At 57.5% G+C, this 19,066-nt stretch overlaps 1 protein-coding gene across 2 annotated transcripts; it reads right to left on the bottom strand.

The window, feature by feature from the left end:
* Nucleotides 1-2,875: 2,875 nt before the first annotated feature.
* Nucleotides 2,876-16,293, bottom strand: NPR1 (natriuretic peptide receptor 1). 2 transcript variants are annotated; one of them, XM_033094073.1, is made up of 22 exons: nucleotides 14,732-16,293; nucleotides 13,846-14,045; nucleotides 13,332-13,445; nucleotides 12,816-12,951; nucleotides 12,357-12,448; nucleotides 11,486-11,621; nucleotides 11,187-11,271; nucleotides 10,280-10,400; nucleotides 9,806-9,880; nucleotides 9,588-9,665; nucleotides 9,082-9,186; nucleotides 8,765-8,839; nucleotides 8,507-8,663; nucleotides 8,072-8,227; nucleotides 7,667-7,835; nucleotides 6,861-7,007; nucleotides 6,658-6,781; nucleotides 6,464-6,532; nucleotides 6,018-6,192; nucleotides 5,720-5,818; nucleotides 3,983-4,074; nucleotides 2,876-3,831 (listed from the first exon to the last, which is right to left on the bottom strand). In XM_033094073.1, exons 1-22 carry the CDS (start codon nucleotides 15,444-15,446, stop codon nucleotides 3,775-3,777), a joined length of 3,177 nt encoding a protein of 1,058 aa, XP_032949964.1. In that variant the 5' UTR covers nucleotides 15,447-16,293; the 3' UTR covers nucleotides 2,876-3,774. The 2 variants fall into 2 exon arrangements, with proteins under 2 accessions (XP_032949964.1, XP_032949963.1); XM_033094072.1 differs by having other exon boundaries at nucleotides 8,765-8,836; nucleotides 14,732-16,083.
* Nucleotides 16,294-19,066: the final 2,773 nt, after the last annotated feature.

Raw genomic sequence — 19,066 nt, 5'->3', positions numbered from 1 at the left:
TAACTCATGTAATCCTCAGCGCGCCCCTCTGAGGTAGGTCTTCTGATCATTCCCGTGTTACAGAGCAGAAAACTGAGGCCTAGAGAAGTGGAGGGATTTGCCCAAGCTTACGTGGATTATGAAGGGCACAGCTGAGATTTGCATCCAGGCAGGCTGTCTCCAGAGTTAGCCTCTAAACCAACATCACACCACCTCTCACTTGATAGAGGTTTGCAACTGCTCCAGTTCTGAACACAGAGATCTCTGTGGTACCCTGGCCTGGCTCCGGCCTGCTGGGACTCGGGTGGGCTGAGGCAGGACAAGCTGACCTTGATCGTGGGACATATCAGCAGCCAAGGTATGCCATGTGTAGGCCACATTTGAAAGCCCAAGCCAGAGAGTAATAGTGGATAGTTGCATCAAGTTCAGAAGGGCTGCCGCAGGGATTAGCAGATGTACTTGACTGTGGAATCTTTGCTATGGGTGTTTTTAAAGGGCAACCAGCCCAGCCACTCACGGGTGGTGCAGTGTGTAATAGGGACCTGGGTGGGTGCGGGTGTTTCCTATTTGGAGCCCCTCACTAAAGCTGGGGTTAGCAGCACAGCCAAGTGGGTTCCTGCCTCCCCACCTCTCCTCTTCCTGTGGCTTCCCCTTCCCAGCATCCTTGCCTCTGCTTTGTGCGCCACCAGATTCATCAGCATCCTAACCCTTCATCTTGGCGATAAACACCTCGTCTGTAACCCTACTTGCCTTCCAACTCAACAAGATTAAATCTCCCTGGACAGCATTAGGTATTGTTTTTATGGTTCATTTATTTATTTTTATATTTTTACAGCTCCTGAATTTAATTAAAAAATGACTTTCGGGCTGCAAAACTGGCCCCCGCTGCTAATTCGATTCCACGGATCTGTCTTGAAAGGAATAAATCATTTTTTAAAAATTATTACTAAATGTACTGCTATAATAAATAAATTATCCAAGGTCTTGACGTAGAAAAAAGAGGGGGTGAGGGAGAGGATAGTTGTCTTCTTCCGGCTGCTCTTTTTCCAGGCCCCGTCTTGTGCGAGGCTGGGTGGGCTGGGGTTCCCTCCACACAAGGTCCACAGTGGGCCCTCCGACCCGCAGCTGGGCCTCAGCTGGGCCCTCCTACCCTCAGCTGCCCGCCTGCCCCCACCTCCAAGGGTGTCACGTGGGCTGATGAGATAACGTATGTGAAAGCCTTTGTCAACTTCAAGGCACCATCGAATGCCAACGATGACTGTTGTTATTATTCTTAATCCTACTCCAGGGAAACCCCCGTTGACCCCCCCCCATGCCTCCCAGACCTACGAAGCAGGACAGCGTCCGGGAAACTGCGAGGCCAGACTGCCCCTCCCACGTGGGCGGCGGTTCCTGGCGCAAATCCGTCTCCCCGACTTGGAGGGCAGGCGCGATGGCTACCCTCGCACCCCGCCACCCCGCAGTAATGGCTTTCCCAGTTCTTCCTGGCTTCAGGGGCCTTCCTCCGGAAGGAAACCTCCTCAGGTCCAGTGAAAGTTCTCCAGCTGCTCAATCATCCAGTCCGAAGGCCTCTCCTCAAGCCCCGGGCCCAACGCGCTTTCCCACCCCCCACCCCCCACCCCAGGCTCCGCGATGGAGCCGGGCTGCCCCGGAAGGATCTGGCCCGCAGTTTCCTGCAATTGTCTCACTGAAGCTCCCGCCCCCCTTCCCCACTTCGGGCCTCCCCTCCCCAAAGCCCCAGTCTCTGGCCAGGCCAGCCCCCAGCACCATCCAACTCGTTAGACCCCTCCGTTCACTTTGGCACACCCACTCTCTCCTGGGGTCTACTAGCCTTGGGAGGAGGAACTGGGGTCTGGGAGTCAACATGGCCACCAGGGTCCCCCAGGAAGTTGAGTGTGCTGTGGTTACCAGGGCAACCATCCCTGCCTTGGGCCTACCGAGTGCTATTCCGCTGAGCAGGGCGAGGACTTGACCAGGCCAGCTCCCTTTCTCAATAAATCAAATCTGACTGAGGCCAAAAACGAGGGACAGGGAGCATAGAACACCAGGAAGGGTCACTGGACAAGAGCGATCGATCGATATCCTTCCTTCACCCCAGACCACCTCTTGTGTACCAGGGAGTACTGCCCAGAAGGCAGGCCTCCCAGCCGCCCATTCCTACCTCCAGGTCCTACTGGGTGTGGACTCCAGGAAGAGGCTTGGGGAGGTGGGAGGAGGGGCTTGTCTGCACTTGATGGATGGCACTGAAGAAATGTCTGGCACTTTCTTTCCCCATGGGGGAGGTGAAGCTGTAGCCACCTCTCCCCCTCTGCATTCCTGCCTGCCTGCTCAGGAAGGGGGTGGGGTGGGCCGCTGGAGCAGGGACAGGAGGGCCCTTTGCCCGGCTGGCTGAGAGTCATTTTGCAAAGATCACTCCCATTTGTCCCCACTGGCATGGGAATGGAGGGGTGTGCGGACAATCCCCAAATTTCAACTGAGGTGAAAAGGGATCCATATGTTCCCACCCTCATTCTGCCTTCTTGGCTCCCAGACCTCCTGGGATGGGAGGTGCCAGAACTCTCCATTCGGTCCACACTCCCTTCCTGTTGTATGCCAGGCATTGGGTAATACAGCCGTCCTCAAAGTGGGGCCACAGACCCTGGGGGTCCCCAAGACCCTCTCAGGATGGGTGAGATCAAAACGCTTTTCATCCTCCTACTAATACGTGATTTGCCTTATTTGCACTGAGGGTACGAAAGCAATGGGGGTAAAACTGCTGGTATCTTAACATAAATCAAGGCAGCAGACCAGACTAGTCACTGTAATCTTCACTACCACAGACTGGCAGTCAAAAAAAAAAGCCAGTTTCTCTTAAGAATATCCTTGATAAAGCAGGAAAAGGTTATGTACACGTGATAGGTTTATTATATCAATAGTTACTTTAAATGAGTTAATCGGGCTTGTTTTAATTTGTAATGTGGTCTGTGTCGATAGATACAACCCATAAACAAAAGCTCTTTGGGGCCCTCAGTTAGCTCTTAAGGGTGGAAATGGGTCCTTAGCCCAAAAGTGCCGGCGCTGCTGGGGTGACTCCTAGGCTGTGGCACTGGGTCCTGGGGTTGAATGGGAATTGCAGCCTTTTCAGGTACCGCTTTCTCAGCTTGAGAAACCGTCTTATCTGACGTAGAGGGTGGACACCATGGCTGTATCTCCTGGCAACCCTCTCTCCCTCCAGAAGAGACACTGTCACTGGAATAAAGATTTTAATGATCTCCGTTCACAGGAGATGCAAGGCATACAGGCCTGCGGCCCCTCCAGGGCACCCTCTCCCATGAGCACTGTATCCAGTGTTGGGTGGGGGGACATAGGGGGGTGTTGTGCCCATGGGGGCCAAGCCAGATGTGGACTCCCTCCCCCCCAGATTCACCTCTACTCCCCTTTCCTATTCCCCCTAAGGTGGTTGGTCCCCCTCCCCATAAAGTCACAGTATAGCAGGGCTGAGGGAGGAGGGTCCAGGGAGCGGCAAGAGGATCCAGGCCTCCACACCCCAGTCGGGCCGAGTCAGGGCAGACAGCGGGTTCGTGGGCCTACACGTGTGCCCCAGTCCTGCGTGCCTCGTCTCCCCCACCCCAGGCCTCTTTCAGAGGTAACAGGTGGTGTGTCCACTGAGGTCAGCCCACCTGACCTGCTCAAACCACTTCCCCGAATCTTTGGCAATGGGGGGCTGCTGGGGGTGAGGCGGAGGCCTGGCACCTCTCTGGCACCTCTGGCACAGGGAAGAGAGGTGCGGGAGGCCAGGAGGGGACGCGGTCAGCTTCAGGTGCTGTTGTCCCGCTCCCCCAGGAGCCAGTAGGTGCGAACTCTGCCTTTGCCCTGGAAGGAAAAGAAGAGGAAGTTGGGATGGGAGCAGGACGCCCCCTTTCCCAAATGATGGGATTGGGGTTGGCTGCTTGAGGAGGGGCCGGGGGGAAGGTAACCCCCTCTGGAGCCCCTAGGTGGTGAGGGCAGGGGCTTCCTTCTGTACCTTCATTTCTACATCCCCTCGAAGCTCCAGCTCGAATTCACCAAACTCTTCCAGGACGGCCTTGGTCTCAGAAGACAAGTGGATCTTCAGGGCTGAGTAGGATAGGGAAGAAGAAAGGAAGGTGAGGGAAGAAAGGAAGAGAAGGGAGCAGGGGAAATCTGGGACTGGGGGGGTAGAAAAATGCTCTCCCTTCTTCCTTTTGGCCCAGGAAGCCTCCTAATTCAGAGTCCAACCCCCTCCACATGGTATTTGACCATACTAGCCCCTCCCTTAGAGCTCGAAAGCTGTGCCCTCCATCCTGGTAGAGCTATTTCAACTTACATGAATTCAAACTAAGTACAGTTAAAAATCTGGTGCCTCAGTGACACGACCATATTGCAAGCGATCAATAGCCTCCTGTGACAGAGGCTACCACACTGGACAGCACAGATGACCAGATACTCCCATCACTGCGGGAAGTTCTGTTGGACAGCATTTGAGAGCGTGTCACCAGGCTCTAGACAGACAGTGTGGCATAGTGGTGAGGGGCTCAGACTGGATCCTGCTCTGCCTAGTACGAACCCCAGCTTGGACACGGGCGTAGGGCAGTCACGTACCCTCTCTGTGCCTGGTTTTTCTAGTCTGTAGAATGCTGATAGCGACAGTGCCCATCTCAGTCTGGCACGCGGAAAGCATTCCATCAGTGGTGGCTGTCACTGTAACTTAACTCACTGCCCTCATTTTCTGGCCTTGGGAGCGGGGCGGTGGGGGGGAGATCTGCCCAGGCTGCGGATCTTGGACCCAGTCCCCTTGATTCCTGACCAGGTGGCCCCACACCCCTCCACTGACCTCCCTCTCCTCGTCCCCACCACTCCTGGGGTCTGCAGCACAGTGGCCTTGCTCTGTCATTGAACCACTTCTGAGAACGTGCTCCTTGAGGACTGGACCTCAGTGAGGGGTTTTCTCCTACCCCGATGGCCCCAAACAGTGCCCAGGGAATCTGCTGAACCAGAGCCCTTCTCCCGCCATGAGGCTTGCATGGCCGCTCAGCTAACTGTGGGTCTAGGATGCTTTTGTGCCCCAGGGCCTGGCTTTTGGTAGTAGCTCAATAAATGTTTACTGGATTGAATTGTGTTGAACACAGCAGAAGGGCGGGAGATCAACAGGAAGCAAGGCCAAGGGAAGAGGTGGGAGCAAGTGTTTAAGTCCCTACTGTGTGCCAGGGGCTGTGCTAGGTTTTTCACAACCTGAGACAGGCACCACTTTGCAGATACACGACAGAGGCGCAGACAACTTGAATGAAAAGTATGTGCTCCTCATATTATTTGGCTTTCTCACAGTAGTGAGATAGACACTTTGTTTGTTTCCCTTTTACAGGTGAGGCTCAGGGAGGTGCAGCAAATTGACACCCAGCTGGGTCAGCCATAGAGCTGAGAGTCACGCCCAAGGGGGCTGCTCTGAGCCCTCTTTCCACAGCCAAGAGGAGCACAGGGGCCCAAAAAGTGGACTTCCTGCTGGGAACTGGTGAACATTGGCTTGGGAAGACTTTGCAAACATTTGTCAAGAGAAGGCAGCTAGGGTCTGAGTGAATGATTAGATTCAAGGTGATCTGCCAAGGTTGAACGCTTAGGAGCAGGAGCCTGGGAGGGGAGAGGGCTAGGAGCTGGGACAGGGGCTGGACAGACACAAAGGGGCTTTGGGAGCTTTGGGCTCCGGCTACCGTGCCCTCCCATGCCGTCTAGGGAGCGGCCACCATACCTTCCCCATTAGACTCCATTCTCGAGGCGGTGTTGACTGTGTCCCCAAAGAGACAGTAACGGGGCATCTTCAGCCCTACCACACCGGCACACACAGGTCCTGGAGGGGCGGAAGCCCGTCAGCGAGGGGTGGGACGGTACTAACGGAGGCAGGTGGAAGGATGGAGGGTGGCCGCAGGGCGGGACTAGGACCCTCCAGGAGAGGCGGGAGGTGGGACCTGAGGCCGGTGGGAGGCACCGAGCCTCCGCCCCCCAGCTCCAGCCTTCCCGAGCCCCTCCCCGCGCCGTCGGCGCCGCACCTGTGTGGATGCCAACGCGCAGGCGCAGCTGCTCCTGCGGCCGGTGGCGGATGCGGAACGAGCGCACCGCGTCCAGCAGCGCCAGGGCCATGCGGGCCACCTCGCGGGCGTGCAGCCGCCCGTTCCGCACGGGGAGCCCCGACACCACCATGTAGGCGTCGCCGATCGTCTCCACCTGCGAGGGCGGCGAGAGCTGGAACTGTGTTCCCTGTACCGCCCCCAACACCTGTGCACTGTCATTCTGTCCCCCCACCCGCCTGCCGCTGTCTCTCCTCACCTCCCATCCCCTGCGCGGTTTCTCTGCCTGCTCGGTCTCCCTTGACACGGTTTCTGTCCCTGTCCCTTGGCCTCCTTTCCTAAAGATTCTATGTCATTCTGCCCTGCACCTTTGTCTGACCCTGTCCTGGAGTCTGTCTGTCCCGTTTCATCCCCATTCCCATCCTCACCTTGTACACGTCGAAATTGTCTATAACAGCGTCAAAGCAAGTGTACAGGTCATTGAGTAGGGTCACCACCTGGAAGGGAAGAGAGCCAAAGGGGCAGGGAGTCAGGGACCCCCCCTGGGCTTGGGTGGGAAAAGTGGCGATGCTAAGCCGAGCACACCTGCCTGATCTTCACCTGCGGCCGCGCCCTGACTCACCTGCATGGGCGTGCTCTCCGCCGACAGGGCTGTGAAGCCCACAATGTCACTGAAGTAGATAGTAACACTGTCAAAGGCTTCGGCCTGGACCGTCTCCCCGCGCTTCAGCTGCTCAGCCACTGAGCTGAGGGGTCAGGGGTCAGAGGGTGAGGTGGGGCCCGCAGGGGGCATGAGGCAGGCCGGGCAGGGGCAGCCGCACTCACTGAGGCAGAATCTGGTAGAGCAGGGCCTCGGCCTTGCGCTTCTCCTCCAGGTAAGCCTGGGTGCGCTCCTCCACCAGCTCTTCCAGGTTGTTGGCGTACTGCTCCATGCGCGACAGCAGGTTGTCCAGGATGTTGCTGCTGTTCTCCCTGGGGGGGAGGCGGAGGGGGGGGTGAGACGAGCAGCGCACCCCACGCACCCCGGTGGAAGGTCAGCCCCCCCAGCTGCCCTGGGGACCCTAGAGAAGGTCGTGTTGGGGGCACAGCAGGGTGGGGTGGCAGGGGAAAGGGTAGCAGGAAAGTTGGGTTCGCCTCTGAGACATCAGTGTGAAGCCCGAAGCTTCCAGCATACTGGTCATTTGGTTCAACTTGGTTGAACATGGTGAGTTAGGGGGAGGCTCAAAGGGACAGGGATCAACTGAGCACAGCGGAGGGAGGCTGGCGGGGTTGTGGGGGCCCTGGGCCTCAGGGGGACACATGGGGTGGGAGCGCAAAGAGGGGGAGCCCCTGTGGGAGGCAGAGAGGCGGGAGGGGAGGAGGCCCCAGTGACTGCACACCACTGAAGTCGTGGGGGGCTGGGCAGGAGGGGTGTGGGGTGGCAGGGTTGGTGGAGGAGAGGGTTATGCGATGTAGGGGCTGCGGGGACATCTGGGTGGCATGCTATTCCCAAAGGGGACTGTGAGCCTGGTGGCTGCAGTAGGCTGTGTAAGGGGGACTGTCAGTGGCTCCCTCTGCCACTGCCACATGAGACTTAAGGGGGGGCATGCGGTGGTGGAGGGGCAGAGGTGGCTGGGGGGGGCTCCAGTGACCTGTTAAACTTGCGCAGCACCAGGCGGATCTGCTGGAAGGGCGGCCGCTCCTGCGGGTCCTCAGCCCAGCACCACTGCATCAGGTGGCCCAGGTCCTCCAGGTGGCTCTGCAAGGCCATGGAGGGCCGGAAGGGGGGCTGCTCACCCCGAGTCACGCGCTCGATGATCTCTGTGGGGTGGGGAGAGGGGCTGAGAGCCAGTGTGGGCAGCCCAGGACCAGCCCGGGGCAGGCGGGCCCTGCAGGGAACTGGGCCAGTCACGTGTCAGGACCCCTGGTGGCAATGGAGCCCTGGGTGGTGGCTGAGCTTCCCACAAGGAAGGTGTGGCATTTCCATGGGTCCCACTCTCTGGGGCTGCGGTTAGTTGAGACTGTGGTGCGGCTAGGGGACAACGTGGCCCTCTCACCTTTGGGGCTGAGGTCCAAACCTTCCACGTGGAAGACGCCACACCTCAGGGCAATCTCCTGAAGGATGATCCCAAAGCTGTACACGTCACCAGCCTGGGAGCCCCGGGCAGGGGGCGAGGCCATCCGAAGGAGCTCAGGGGCTGTCCACAGCTTTTCTGCGGGTCAGAGGTCAGGAGTCACAGGGTGAAGGCCCCAGAGCTAAAGGGATACAAGGATGTGGCTAGAAGATGTGACGGGCACAGAACTGGAGACAACCACACTGAGTGCTAGAGCTGCAAGAGGCCTGGAGACCCCTTCGTCTGCGTCCCCATTCTACTGATGAATAAACTGAGTCAGGAAAGGTGCTCCCAAGCCCGCAGAGGCCAGGCATGGATTGGTCTCCCGGCTGGGCTGGGCTGGGGGCAGGGTTGGGGGCAGAGTGGGTCTGGGCTCACTGGCATAGAGGGTGTGTCCTTGCTCTGGCTCAGGGTTCCTGAAGCTCTCCAGCCCGTAGTCGGTGATCTTGAGTACGAAGCGCCCATCTACCACGCAGTTGGATGACTTGAGGTTCCCATGGGAGCAAATGGCCCCGTTGTGTAGAAACAGCATACCCTGGGGGTGTGGGAGTCAGGGGGTTGGCCATGAGAGGTCCCTCCGATTCCGGCCGGAGGAGAAGCACGCCTCCGCCACACGCACGGCTCTCCTGGACATACCTTGACGATGTCATTGGTTAGGGAATACCGGAACATCCAGTCCAGAGTGATGCTTTCATTCTCCAGAATGTCCTGCTGGGCGCTGAGAGTCAGACATGTGCCCTGCAGTCCCCCGAGGAGGAGTGCAGGGGTCCTACTGCCAGAAACCGGCAGACCAGGACAAAGCTTTGGATTTACTCTAAAGCCACTGCGCTCCCCCCACACAGGCCAAACAAAGGTCAGGAAGAGGGAGAGGCTTGCCTGGGTCAGACAGCCAGGCAGGGTCAGAGTCAGGGCTAGACCCAGGCAGGTTTCCTCACACCCCTTTGTCCCCTCACCTGCAGGCTCCCACGGGGACAGTACTCTGTGAGGATACAGATGTTGGGGGGATCGGTGCAGGCACCCACAAACCTGGTCAGGTGTTCATTCTGCACATCCCGCATCTGCAGGTGGGAGCCAGCGTCAGGAGCCCGGCAGAGACCTCCCTACCCACCGAGTGGTCCCCCTCCCTCCAGGACCCCCGCACTCTCCTTATTCCCTAGTCATTCTCCACAGCATTCTGGGACCTTTCCTGGTGATTCCCACCCACGCCCTTTAGCCCACCTTCCCCCAGAATTGTTCCCTGCTCCGTCTGCCTCCTAAGCCCTCCATCGCCGGGGGCATCGAGGATGGACCCTGGAGGACCGTCCTGCAGGATATATCTCCAGCCCTCCCTCCCTCACCTGTGCGCCCCTCCTCCCACCCACAATATGCAAGGGCCCATCCCAGGGTGACCAGTGCTGGTGGCCAACCCTCTGTGTCCCAGGTCCCCTCGGCAGGCCACTGCCTCAGTCCCCCACATTACATGCTTCAGTTCAAAGAGGACTTTTCTTGTCAGCTCAATGCGTTTACGGTTCACACGTTTCACAGCCACGAGGTTGCCCTGGACAAGGAATGGAGCCGGTCACTGTGAGGAGATGGCCCAGTGCCCAGGGGCCTCCAGCTGCTCCTGACCCCCCACCCCCGACTCCCGGATCCTCTCCAGTCCTGTCAGAACACACCTGCCCAGGTCCCCATGCCCACCTTATAATACGCTGTCTTGGCGAAGACCTGGAACTGGCCCTCCGTGGTGAGCAGGGAGCCATAATTGGAGCCTCTCTGAAGGAGAGCAGGAGGGACGGTCAGCCAGGGGCCCCATGTGAGCCCAGCTCTCCCTCCTGCTGGCCTGAGCTCTGGTCCTCACTACCTGCCTTCTCTGTCATCCTGCCTTTCATTCCACACCATGAAACCCTCTCATTTACTTTTTGTTGTTATTTTAAATGTATTTTCTCATATACTGTCTTCAACCTTTGAAAAAGCCCCAAGGGAGGCCCTGTAGATGTACCCATTATCTGAGGTCGGCTCAGAGAAGGGCTGTGACTCTCCCAAGGTCATGCAGCAAGTGAAGGCAGAGCTGGGACTAGAACCCTGCTCCCTGCTCTCAGCCCTCCCGGGCAGGCACTGCCCCCTCCCCCGTCCCCAGCTCTCCCCTATTCCCCCCAACACCAGTGTCCTTACCCCACTCAAGGTCAGCCGGCTGCCCGCACTCCGCAGGTGTCTCTCCAGGCTGGTAGGCTGCAAGTCCTCCCAACGCACCCGCCACAGCTCCGAGGCCAGTTCCTTCTCCAGCTGCATCTTCCTGGGGCATGAAACCTACGTCTGAGCGGGTCTGAGCCCCTGACCAGGCCAGGGGAGCTGTGCCCGCAGCCCCTTCTCGGAACCCTGGGACCACTGCTTGTGCTGAGACAGCCCCACTGCAGATGGGGGACTGTCCCCTGCGCTGAGAGTCAGGTGGCTTGGGGGAAATCCTGCCTCCCTGGGACCTTGGGGTAGTTACTTCATTTCTCTGAGTCTCATGTCTTCATGTCCAATGTCCTCATTTGGAAACTGGGGACCTCGGTATTTATTTTAAAGCATTGTTATAAGAATACACTTATAAGAAAAGAACTGCTGTGTGTGGAGGTGCCTGCACGTAGTCTACACTCGACCAGCCCTGATTTTTCTCCCCTCCCTCCTTCCTTCCCTGTGGCGGTAACTTCTGCACTTTCGTTTCAGCTCCACTGGAAGGCAGGAACAGGCTTCTTTATCTCCCTGGAGGGCTCACCATCCTGCTCAGCTAACGGGCCCAGTCCCAAAGGCTTTGAATGAACCATTGCTCCCACTCAGTTGGCAGAAGTAGGAAGGGAGGATGAGCCAGCCCAGTGCCACAATCCACACCCCGTGATGCTACTCCCCCAAGCGCGCTGCTCCTTCTCTGGTCCCCACGCCCCGTTTCCTCCTCCTCCCTTCCCTGGTTCCTAAGGTTTTGAGGCTCTTTCCCCCATCTCCCTTGGCCTTGCCTCAGCTGTCCCCTCCCCCCTTTTCCCTTCCCTGCTGTTGGTTCTCCAGGTGTCCCAGCCTCACTCACCCTCACCCGAAGGCTCACCTGTAGATGAAGATGGAGACAGTGAGGACGCTGAGCAGGGAGACGCTGCCCACCAAAGCCAGGGCCTCGAGGACGGAAAAGTGGGCTGTGGGAGAGAGTTCGAGTTGCAGCAAGAGACATTTTGGTTAGACAGCAGGAGGAAGAACCTTCTCACAGTCAACCAGCGAACTAGGATGATGGACAAAGGGAAGACAAGGGCAGGAGGAGGGAGTCTCTCTGGAAGATTCTCAGTATGGGACAGGAGAACCCATCTGACGCCCCACGGCGGGATGGAGGCCTGGACGGCAGGGGGCAGGCACCTTGGTTGCAGTCTGGATGCTCGTTGTCAAAGCCGCATTTGGGGATGTCAGGAGGCGGGTACCCCAGGGGCCAGTTCAGTGTCCGCCCTGACACAGCCTCCAGCTCTTGAGAAGCCCCATTGTAGTTCAGAACGACCTGTGGGAGGAGGGCAGCAGTGGTGGGCAGGCAAGGCCTGTTGGGGGGGGGCCTCCTGTCCAGTGGAGCAGTCCTGCCTCCTACCTGTCCCACCTACCCGTCTCTGCTTCCAGGGCCGACATGTGGGCTGTCAACTATTCACCAAGCCCCTGCTGTGAGTGGGTACAGACCCCACACCCGTGCCCCATGTCATCAGAGTGGGAAAACTTGAAAACTCCTCAAGGGGAAAAAAAGTCCACATGGAGAAAACTCCATATAGAACCCAGCCCTGCCCTCAGGGAGTGTATACTCTTAGGCTGAAGTGGATAGAAAACAGGAAAAGGCAGTGTTCTCCGTCCACATTCCCGGGGCCTAATACCCCTCCTCCAGGAAGCCTTCCCTGGATCACCTGCTCCTTGGCGCCTGTGCTCAGCTGCTTCCTGTTCGTGATTGCACTTAGACGCACAATGTGCGTCCATCTCGGCTCTCGGTTGCCCTGTCTCTGCTGGGATGCGTCCTGCCTACCTTAGGAGACACTTAGGACTGCCTGAGGCTGAGCTGTGCTTTCCTCAGTCATGGGGTTCCCTAAGGATACTGCCTGTTAGACCCTATCGTCTGGTTGGTCCCCCAGACAGGAGTGGGTCTCTTTTATCCAGGGGTCTCCGTAAGATAAGTGACCAAGCACAATAGGGTGAGCACAGAACAGACAGAGGCCCAGGCTGTGGGGGAGCACTGCCTTCTGGGGCACAGCCTTACCCTGAAGGTGGCAGTCCCCGGGTCCATATCCCAGAGGGAGAAGTCGGTCTCCCGGTCTCCATTGCTGTCTATTTTCAGGTATCCTGTCACACCTGGAGGCATGGAGGAAGGTGGCTGTGTTTTGAGGGAGTGGAAGGAAGTTCAGGGACAACCCCCCAGCTCATCTCCATCCCTTGATCCTGGCTGCCTTGCCCATTCCATATGGAATGATAATAAAAGGGACAGACACTTCAGCAGCAGGAACGATGGGGGTTGGACACTTCCAAGGACTTCTCGAGGGAGCTCGGGAGAAGGGAGGGCAGGAGGGCCTAAGGGAAGCCGTGGTGGTTCCTTGTAGAAGAGAGGAAAGGACTGGCGTGGGCCGTGGGCGAGTCCTGTGCGCCAGGACAAGAGGCTCCTCATGGCCTCCTGCTTGGGGCATCCCCAGGCGGCCCATTCTTGTCACCTCTAGGCCCTGACCTTGGAAGCTCCGGTTCCACATCCGCTGTGTGATTCCGTCCCCATCGGTGACCGTTCCCCCATGTGCCAGAGTCTCCGTCACTGCGTGGATATAGAGCAGGAGCCCGTCGTGGAAGGATGCTGGGATGATGTTCTCCTGCAGGGCGAACAGAGCCTGGCTGGGGTGGGACACGTGACGGGCACAGAGTGGGCGCCGTGGGGAAGGGAATGGCGGTGCTGGAAGCCGGGAGGAAGAGGATGGGAGAAACTGCCTGATGGATTTTGCTCCTAATGAGATGCCTCCGCCTTTGCCACCGCTTCTGAATGGCGTGAGGCAGGTAGACAGGACAAAGCACCCCCATTTTACTGATGAGGACGTGAGATTCAGAGGTTGAATAACTTGTGAACCACCCCCCCCCCCCATTATCAGGAGAGGTAGGGAAACAATGGGAAGGGAACCCTGGGAGTACTGGGATGGCAGAGGGCCATGGAGAAGGGGCTGGAGGTCCACTGCAGGGTCCCAGAACTCCCTCCTACCAGGCCGTCCTCCACGGTGAAGTTAAACTGCTCCCGGGCCACATGCTTTAGCTGCTGCAGGAAGTGCACGTACTCAGGATTGTCTGGCTCTTTATACGTAATGATTTTGGCAGCCTGAGGAAGGGGTCAGTGGGGACGGGTGAGCTGGGGGCTGACCTGTTCTCCCAGGACCCACCTCCCAGAGCTGCATCTCGGCTTAGCTCAAGGTCACACTGGACCCTACGCCCGCCCCGTGAGGTGACGCCTGCCCTAAAGCAGGAAATCCAATGGGACGGCTGCCCCGAGTCCTGTCAGTCTGCGGGACTTGCACCTCCTTCCACCTCAAGGCCATTCCCAACTCTTTTCCGCCTCCTGGCTCTGAGTCCCCGGGCCCCTGCCCTTCGTCATCCAACTCCCTGGAGCGTCAAGAACCTCTTTTTTTGGGATCCTTTTAGACACTGAGGCACCCACTGCCCTGACACTACGTGCCACCAGCCGGGAGACCCACAGCCTCGCTTCCCACCTGGACACTCACCTGAAAGGCCTGGTGGGCTCTGACATCCTGCCCATCCCCTCTCTCCCAAGGCCTGTGGGGGTCACGGCCATGTGCACCTCGCAGGCTTTGCCCGAAGAGGTCCAGGTGGAAGAAAACGTAGTCGCCCCCCCTCAGGCCGGCTTCCACCGCCATGAGCATCAGGGTTCTGAAGGCATCTGGGGAGCTGCAGACGTAGATAACTGGGGAGGAAGAGGGCAGTCAGACAGCCGCCTAGGGCCCCGGGGCAGGGGGACTCTTCCGGTAGAGAAGCTGGGGCTTCCAGGGGGACGTCCTGAGACCCTGGGGTAGTTCAGTGGAACTTCTGCCTCAGTCCAGGCTGTGGCAGGAGAAAGATGGCGATGGGTGGGAGGCGGAGGTGGGAGGCGAGAAGGAGCAGAGATCGGGACAGTGGGAACAGCAGAGCCGAAGGTGGGGATGGTGGGGTCGGGAGGGGTGGAGGAGGGAGAGGAGGGCCAGCTGGAGAGGGGACTGCGGAGAAGCGGGTGTGTGGGAGTAAGGGGAGGAAGAGATGGAGGAGGGGAGGAGGCCGTTGGGAAGAGACAGAAAGTGGGCGAGAAAAAAGGGACGGGAACTAAGCCGGGACCTACTAAGTGCCAGGGTGGCAGCAGGCATTCCCCCGCTCCCGTTAACTCCGGAAGAACCGGTGGGCAGGAGGTGGGACAGTAGGGGAGGTGAAGAGAGACAGGAGCGTGGGAACGAGAAGAGGGCACTGGAGAAAGAGAGGGAAACAGCCACTCAGAGGTGGAACGGGCCGAGGAGGCTGAGACCCGAGTGAGGAGCCGCGAGGAGGAGGAGGAGGCGGCAGGCGGGAGAAGAGAGGGTTGGAGGCGCTGGGGCGAAGCGGCGGCCCCGGGGGCGCTGTCACCTCGGCCCTTGCGCTGCACGGTCTGCAGCAGCTTGGCGTAGTGGTCGAGGTCGCTCTCGGCGAACTCCATGTGTTCCACCGTGATGTTGAGGTGGCTGCGGAGGCGCAAGAACAGCCCCTCCACGACGAAGAAGCAGGGCTGGTCGTCGCCCGGCCGGTAGCCGTAGAGCACGAGCGCCCGGTGCTCCCAGCCCAGCCGTCGGTGCAGCGTCGCCACGCAGTCGCCCAGCTTGGCGTAGGTGGGCCCGGCGCGGGTGGTGAGCGCGTACTCGTCCTTGGCCCCGAAGCCCTGCGCCGGGGCGCCGGCCGTCAGCAGCGGCACCCGCCAGTGCGCGGTGAAGCGCCCGACCGGGGCGGCGGCGTACACGCAGCCGGGGCCCAGGAACACCGCCGGCTGGTGCTCAAACTTGAGATCCACGGCGGTGAGCGGCGCGGCGGTGTCGGAGCAGACGCCCCGCGCGTCCTCGCTGCTGCCCAGCACCGTGCGGACCGTCCAGCCCGGCAGCAAGTCGGGCCGAGCCTTCACCCCGGCCAGGGCCAGTTCCACGGCCGGGCCCACGCGCGCCCACGACCACGGATACGAAGTGTTGACCAGCGGCAGCAGCACGGCCACCGTCAGGTTGCCCGCGTGGCTGCCCGGGAGCAGTAACAGCAGCGGCGGCAGAAGCAGCGGCAGGCGCCGGCGGGCGCCGGTGGGCTCCCCGGGGTGCGGCATGGCCTCAGCGGGCGCCGGGGCAGGCAGGCGCTCCCACCATGGCCTCCGCCGTGCGCTCGGGCTCAGGGCGCGCCCCGGTGGGAGGGGGGCGGAGCGGGGCGGGGGCGCCCACCCGGGAACCCGCTGTCCACTCCAGCTGCGACGGTCACGGCCCGGAGCGCCAGCGGCCAGCGGGAGGGAGGGCGGGCGGACCCCGGCTGGGCGCGCGCGGGCGGGGTGCGCCGAGGGCTCTGCGGAGCAGGTGGGCGCGGGGAGGGGAGCGCGGCAGCCCAGGGGACCCGAGTGAGCGAGAACGTGTGCGTGTGCGTGTGTTAGGAGGGAGAAGGAGAGAGCGCTCGCTCGCGCTCCGGGGAGAAGGTGGGAGAGGGCGCGAGGGAGGGAAAGGGGAGTGAGCGTCGCGAGTGCGGGAGCGCTGCCCCAGCGAGTGAGCCAGAAGCGGCGTCCGGCCGGCCCAAGTCTCCGGCGGCCCGGGGGGAACTGGGGAGGACCCGAGCCAAGCTCCGAACCCTCCCTCCCGGCCGCTTCCCCTCCCAGAAACGGTGACAGCAGAGCCAATCCCGGATCTTTAACTCTTTCCTTCCTGCCCCCAAGTGGCGGGCTCTCCCCTGCCCACAGCCCGCGCGCTGCCCCCTGAGACTCTCTCCCCGCTCCTGGGCCGCCCAGTGTCTGCCCCCCTCAGAGAGGCGGCCCTCGCCGACCGGGGCCCCCCGCCGGGATGGGAAGGAGGACTGAAAAGAGAAGAGTTTGGGAGCCACCGGGGGCGTCTTGCGCCCACATCTTGTCCTTTCTCACCTGGTTCCGTCGGGGGAAGAGAGAAAGACTGTTGGTTTGGGATCTCTCGGCAGGACAAGGTGTGAGTGTGTGGAGGTGTGTGCATGGGGGTGGGACAGGAGGGTGACGGGTTTCTGGAAAAGACGTTCAAGTAGGGGAGCCCTGGGACCCAGGGATCCAGTCCATCTAGGATCGCCCCACCCCACCCCGCCTGCCCCAGGGAGCGCATCCGCGGAGAAAAAGGACCCGGTGGAAGGATGAAGTTAACTCTTTAGTTCCCAAATGGTTGTGGGCAAGGGAGGGAGAGCTTGAAGGTGGCTGGAGGGGGGAAGAGGTGTGACCTCAGGGCCGCTCCGGCAATGTGACTGTGTGCGTGTTTTGTGTTGAGAAGGATTGTTAAAATGGGGTTCGTGGTGGCGGTGGGAGATGGTGTTGAAAATGACCAGGAGAGGCGTAATTTGGGGAGAAGTTTTGGGGGCACTTGACCGCTGGGCCGCAGGGCGGGACCGCTGTGGAATCCGTCTGCCCTCTAACGGTCAACAGGCGTCATTGACAGTATTTTGCCGCCAACCTCTCCAAACCTGCGCCTGGGCAGGACCCAAGGTCCCCAAACTTCCTTGGTTTTGCAAACAGTTCCAGGGGACCTCGTACGGGTTAAGCACCAGCTAGATGCTGAGGGCAAAAGAGAGAAATATATGTAGTCGTACCTTTGAGGAGCTCTATTTGGGATAAATAGCCATAATGTAATATCGTTAAGCACCAAAACAGAGAGATGGGATACATTGCATAGAGGCCCAGGTGAGCATTATTTTGCCTGCATCGGAGCCAGGAAAACCTCTAAAGAGAAATAATTAAACAAGGGTAGAAAAATGAGAAAGGTATTTTGTGTAGAGAGAGCAGAATACTGAAGTACGTTTTCTATATATGGAATATTAGGAGAATTTTGAATATAATTATGGTCTAGAGCAAACGGTAGCCCATGGACCAACTTCAGATGGCGGGCATGTGTTGTTTGTCTTGCATTCTCATATATATATATACACACACACACACACATATACATATATACATACATATATATACATATATATTCATATTTAATTTAGTTGCCCACGCTTAAAAGCCAGCATATGGTACATGAATATTTGGAGTTCTGGCTTGTCTTGGAATATTGCAGAGCTGGTAAGGTAGGTCCTGCATCTCTCCCTGAATCGTCAGCTGGAACCAAGTACCCCTTACCTCCTTGAGATGTTTAGTTTCTCACGGTTCTTAGCCACCCTGTTTACTCATTGTCATTACTGGCTGCAGTTTATGTTTACAACCCTGATGTAGGATGTAAGATGTTGGAATTACCTGGGAGGAGATGTCTTTGTTCTTTCTGTTAGTGGGGCTCCAGATTCCATAGACGTAGATAGGAGTAGGAGATTGGGATATATATATATATATATATTTTTTTTTTTAAAGAAAACAGTTTTATTGAGATATAATAACACAATAAACTGTACATATTTAATGTATATACAATTTGAGGAGTTTGGACATATTTACACACCCATGAAACCATCACCACAGTGTCTAGGTAATAAACATACCCACCACTTCCAAAAGTTTCCTTGTGTCTTTGTGTGTGTGTGTGTGTGTGTGTGTGTGTGCGTGCGTGTGAAGAACACTTAACATGAGGTCTACCCTCTTAAATGTCTAAACGCATAAGACTGTATTATTGACTATAGGGAGATGTTTTGTAACTAGATCAACTGGACTTCAGGAAGAGAAGACAGTATACAAATAACTGAAGTCTAGGTGACATCGACCCATTCGTTGAAAAGCTGAAGAAGCAGGTTTTGGGGAGATTATAATAATTTCAGTTTATGGGGTTTGAGGTGCCTGTAGATACCCAGGTGGAGGTGTCCAATAGGTCCTTGAATTAGTGGAGCTGGAGCTCAGAAGAAAAGACTGGACTAGAAATCTAATTTAGTAATTGAGCTCCTCCATCAGCAATAGTGGACCAAATAATGTGTCTAATCCCTGAGCTGAAGACAACTAAAATGTTGGATGAAATCTTTTAAAAATCAAAGCACTAGTAAAACAGTGAGGAATTATTGGTGTGAGAGCAGAAAAGGACAGGAAAATAGAGAGGTGAGACCAGCAGTGGGACTGCTTTTACCCTGGGGTCATTTGCTGGTCCGCATCGGTGGCGGAAAAAAGGCTGTGTGGGGCAAGTGAGACAAAAGTTGGAGTCCAAATGTCCCTAAGGGTGAGAACCCTGGTAAACCACTGTACTATTTGGGGTTAGGTTCCTGGAAGGCTGCATTCCTAGGGAAAACCTAAGAGTAGGTAGAAAATCCAGCTCCAAAATATTCAAAAACCAAAATTCAGAACCAATTGATGGGTTTCACAGCAAGTTAGACTCCACTGAGGATCAAGTAATGAATCAGAAGGAAGGACAGAAGAAATTACCCAGAATGAAGCGTGGATAAAAAGGCATGAAAAACATACGAGAGAGTTAGAGGCATAGAGGATAGCATGAGAAAGTCTGAAACACCTTTATTTGGAGCCCAGGACAGAGGGAAATAATAGGATAGAAGTCATATGTAAACAGATAATGGCTGAGAAACTTAAAAAGTGAGTGAACTACATCAAGCCACAGATTCAAGTTCAACAAACCTCAAATAAGATGAAAAACAATTCCCTATTTAGATCCATCGGAGTGAAAGTGCGGGAAATTAAATAAAAAATAAAGCCTTTAAAATAGTAAAACGTATTGAGTACCCTCAAAGGTGCAGCCATTAGATTGACAACGTTTTTTTCACAGTAAAAATGGAAGCCATAGACAGTAAAAGAATATTGTA

The sequence above is a fragment of the Rhinolophus ferrumequinum genome, chromosome 22 (genome assembly GCF_004115265.2).
Source record: "Rhinolophus ferrumequinum isolate MPI-CBG mRhiFer1 chromosome 22, mRhiFer1_v1.p, whole genome shotgun sequence".
Taxonomy (NCBI): Eukaryota; Metazoa; Chordata; class Mammalia; order Chiroptera; family Rhinolophidae; genus Rhinolophus; species Rhinolophus ferrumequinum.
The sequence above is the reverse complement of the archived record's forward strand: the minus strand, read 5'-3'. Positions and strand labels throughout refer to the sequence as shown.